Below are 4089 nucleotides of genomic sequence, written 5' to 3' on the forward strand. Positions count from 1 at the left end.
TAGACTATGACTAGACTATGACTAGACTATGACTAGACTATGACTAGACTATGACTAGACTATGACTAGACTATGACTAGACTATGACTAGACTATGACTATGACTATTACTAAAAACAATTATTTTAGATATGTACTTTTTAAATTCAATCATCTATAAGCTATTTGAAACAGATGCAAACAATTCTCATGATATTTATCTCATAGTATATTAAACTATGTGCTTTGTGAACGTATAAACTCGAACTAAGTTGAAAAATACATAAATGCTTTTTGATTTATAGTCAGTACAGCTTTTATTGATGATAATATGCAACATTTTGCACAAAGCGAACATGTTTTATTGAAGAATGTATTAAAGCTATATTTTTTAAGCCTCTGTTTAAAATTCATGAACTTTTTTAAACATTGTAATTATTTTTGATTTATTTTAAATATATAAAAGTTTCAGTAAAATTGCATGTTTCGGACTTTATTCTATAATTTATAAGAACACAATTTTTTACAATTTGTACAAAGTTTCACTATTTAGCTTCTATATTATAGAAAATTTCGAAAGTAATATTTGAAGAAAAGTACTATAAAATACCTCTAATAGATTATAATTTAATCAAAAATTTTATGTTTCTGAGTTCAATATTATATACAATTCAAAAAATATAATTTGATAAATGAAAAAGTACCAAAAGTGCCTTTCAGTAGATTCTCATTCACTCAGGTCCCTACATTTTACATTTTATTTTCAATAAATTTGTTCAATATCGTAAAAATATTAAAAAGAACCATCGGAAAAACGAAAAAGTACAAAAATCTCTGTTAACAAATTATCATTTAATAACTGTGTGTTCCGGTTAACCATTATAAAAGTACCATTTGAAGAATAGAAGAGTATCAAATAGTCCCCACTTACAAAATATTAGTCAGTCAAGACCATGTTGTCTCTTAAATAATTTTATTCAATGAGGACTCTGTATGTTTAATAATCATGTGTTTTGAGTTCATATTAAAGAACATACAAAGAGTATCATTTGAAGGAAGAAAAAGTACCAAAAATGGAATAAAGTACTAATAAAAAGAGTACAATTTTTCGCTTTTTTGCTTAGAAATGTACTTTTTCGAGAATTAAGTTTACGAAATGTTCCGTATTTAAATCTATATAACACAGATAAAGCTCAAAGGATTCAAATATGCATTAATTTGTTCCAGAAAATTAGTGCTTTCAAAAAGTACCATACAATTTACTTGAATTTGGTCCTATATAAGCCTTGGTACTCGAATTCCAAAATATTAATATACCAACAGCTTATTTTATGTGTGTAAATGTACTAATAAAATTAAATATCCCGTTTTTTTCTTTTTGGTACTTTTTTCCCCAGTGAAATAGCAAAAATTTTATTACAATAAATACTACAGAGTTAGTCCGTAATTTAATAAGAATAATTAAATAAACCGAAAAAGTTTTCTTAATGTGCTAAAAAAAAGTACCATAAATACAGTTTTCTCCCTTTTACACCCAAAAAGGACTGAATTTTAAAAAAGTACGAAACAGGTGTCTCATAATTTTGGGAGATGTATCCAAAATATTTAGAAAAATTTTATTATGTTAATTAGTTCAAAAGTTATAAGGGGCCAAAAAAGGTACCAAAATCACCTTTGTTACAGGGGTAAAAACCCCTTTAAAGTACGAATTTAAAAAAAGTGCCAGACACCCATCTGCTCATTTTAAGAGTAGATACAGGTGCATTTTAAATTTTTCTTGTATCACTAGTATTGTGTAAGATAATTAAGAAACCCTGTTTTACCCGTTTTTCCCCTTTTTACCCGTAAATGTATAAATTTCCAAAAATCCCTCCTTAGTGGATCTACATAACCAAAAACACATTTACTGTCAAAATTTCATGATTCTAGGTTCAGCCGTTTGGGCTGTGCGATGATGAATCAGTCAGTCAGTAACGCTACTCTTTTATATATATATAGATTAAATTTCATAATCTAATCTATGTGCTTATTTTAAAAAATAGTGTGAAATATTTTCTTTAAAACATTTGGTTTAACAAACAAAAAATAACTAGAACTGAACTAGATGGACCAGATTTACCAAAAATTTTATAAATTAGATTTCAAAAAAATTCAGTAATAAAATTATATAATATGAAGCCTCTTTAATTGTTTTATAGTATTATCAACAAAGGATTTTGTATAAATTTTTCAAGATCTTAATTGAAATTGACAAGTTTTAATTCATTATGGCAAAATAAGTTAGGATTAAAAATTTCAGGCAGTCTATTTTCATAAAAATATTTCAAATGTCCCGCTAGTTTGCCGGAAATGTGAAAAGCTAGGAATATTTTGATGATATTGTAAATAAAAATTTTGCTGAAAAAAAAACGAAACAAAAGTGAAATTAGAATTTATGGAACAAGTAACTTAGACTCTTTTTTTTAATATAATATTTAAACTTACATTTTTAGTATTTTCCTGCTTCTTGGTATGGTCTTTGGATCTTCCTTAAACAAATGTTTTCTTATGCTATACACCATTGGAAAGCAAAATCCAACATTTTTAAAATAGTATTTACCAGCCAGTATTACATCCACATCAAAATCCGTACTAATAAATAAATAAATTAATAATAATTATAATAATCAAAATATTTCTAATTCTCTTTAGTTTGAACTGTTACCCTTTTAAAATTTTCAACATTTCTTCGGCATGTGTTATGCCCGCACTAAAATAGTTATTAAAAAGAAAAGGCTTCAAAACTTCCAAAGTAATAAACATCTTGCGGTGTACCCGCATAAGAGCAGGTTTTCGTCCACTTAATATCAAACCAAAATCGGCCAATAGTGAAGGCAAAAGATGTAAAAATAAAACCTGCAATTAATCTTAGTTTTTAAATAACACCATTTTAAAATAATATTCTTGTTACCAAAATGAAATACAAAAGACTATTATTCGTGTAATATACACCAGGTATTAGAAAGTTTTTCTCAAAAGGCGCTTCAAGCCAAAGATTATAATTTTCCATGATGTCAATATACTGACAAAATGTTACTTCGGTATGGGTACAAGATGATCCATTATAAACCGGTATTTTATCTGGTTTATTTTTATACAATTGAGCCGTTTTGTAGGCATAATAACACAAAGTCTTGACGCAAACATCTTGTGGTGACAAGTCGATTCTAGTTCTTTTGTCAATATGAAGGCCCTTTAAAATACCAGCCGCTGCAAGGGCAAATAAACCCATAGCACCCATTAAAGAAGGCGAATACCCTGGTTCCGGTTCCTCAATGGCAAACAAAACTAATAAATAAAATATTTCTCAGTAGTGTCACATATTTAAAAAAAATAATAAAAAAATAAAACTTACCTACAGATGGTCGGTAAATTCCCACCGGCAACTTATCTTTAAAGTCATTTACCAAAGATTCCGCCATATTTTTTGTGAAACAATATGTATTTGGAAAACCTATAATTAGCCTGAACCAAAACTAACATTAACTATCTGTCTTATAAAGTTCAATTTTCATATTACTTTCTCGTAATCACATCCAATAGTTCTTCCGGAATGTCCTTTCTATTTAACAAATCCAAGCAAAACCTCCAATTCATTGGTGATTCATAAACTCTCTCTTCCACATACTCCACATAAGGATTACTGAAGAATGTCGAAACATGCATAAACACTTTCAAATGCTTAAGGGTTTCGGCAAATCTAAGAGTTTCCAAAGTACCTCCTACATTTACTCTTAGCGCATCCCTTAAGGGTTCATCAAATCGTACTGTAGCAGCGCAGTGAAAAACAATGGAAACATTTTCCATTATCTTTTGATATTCGGGTGTAATGCCCAAAAATGGCACAACGGCATCACCGGGTATGGGCACTAGTTTCTTGTCCAATTCATTTGGTTTTTGTAACTTAAGCTTGTTAAAAATCTAATATAAAGAATGATAAATTTTTGTGTGCTTAAAATTATCCAGAACTAAACTGAACTAGAACTGAACTAGAACTGAACTAGAACTGAACTAGAACTGAACTAGAACTGAACTAGAACTGAACTAGAACTGAACTAGAACTGAACTAGA

The 4089-nt window shown here is 28.6% G+C and overlaps 1 protein-coding gene across 1 annotated transcript; it reads right to left on the reverse strand.

The window, feature by feature from the left end:
- Nucleotides 1-2141: 2141 nt before the first annotated feature.
- LOC111674796 (fatty acyl-CoA reductase wat) lies at nucleotides 2142-3958 on the reverse strand. Its single transcript, XM_046946304.1, has 6 exons — nucleotides 3539-3958; nucleotides 3374-3483; nucleotides 2930-3306; nucleotides 2684-2874; nucleotides 2464-2610; nucleotides 2142-2376 (listed from the first exon to the last, which is right to left on the reverse strand). Exons 1-6 carry the CDS (start codon nucleotides 3823-3825, stop codon nucleotides 2217-2219), a joined length of 1272 nt encoding a protein of 423 aa, XP_046802260.1. The 5' UTR covers nucleotides 3826-3958; the 3' UTR covers nucleotides 2142-2216.
- Nucleotides 3959-4089: the final 131 nt, after the last annotated feature.

This window comes from Lucilia cuprina, chromosome 3, assembly GCF_022045245.1.
Source record: "Lucilia cuprina isolate Lc7/37 chromosome 3, ASM2204524v1, whole genome shotgun sequence".
Taxonomy (NCBI): domain Eukaryota; kingdom Metazoa; phylum Arthropoda; class Insecta; order Diptera; family Calliphoridae; genus Lucilia; species Lucilia cuprina.

What these genes read in the sequence shown, in the direction of transcription:
- LOC111674796 (XM_046946304.1), bottom strand. Translation starts at nt 3,825, where the DNA reads ATGGAAAATGTTTCCATTGTTTTTCACTGCGCTGCTACAGTACGATTT. An exon ending in TTGGATGTGATTACGAGAAA is followed by an intron (nt 3,484 to 3,538) that starts GTAATATGAAAA and finishes GTTTTGGTTCAG; the next exon opens with GCTAATTATAGGTTTTCCAA. An exon ending in AATTTACCGACCATCTGTAG is followed by an intron (nt 3,307 to 3,373) that starts GTAAGTTTTATT and finishes TTTATTTATTAG; the next exon opens with TTTTGTTTGCCATTGAGGAA.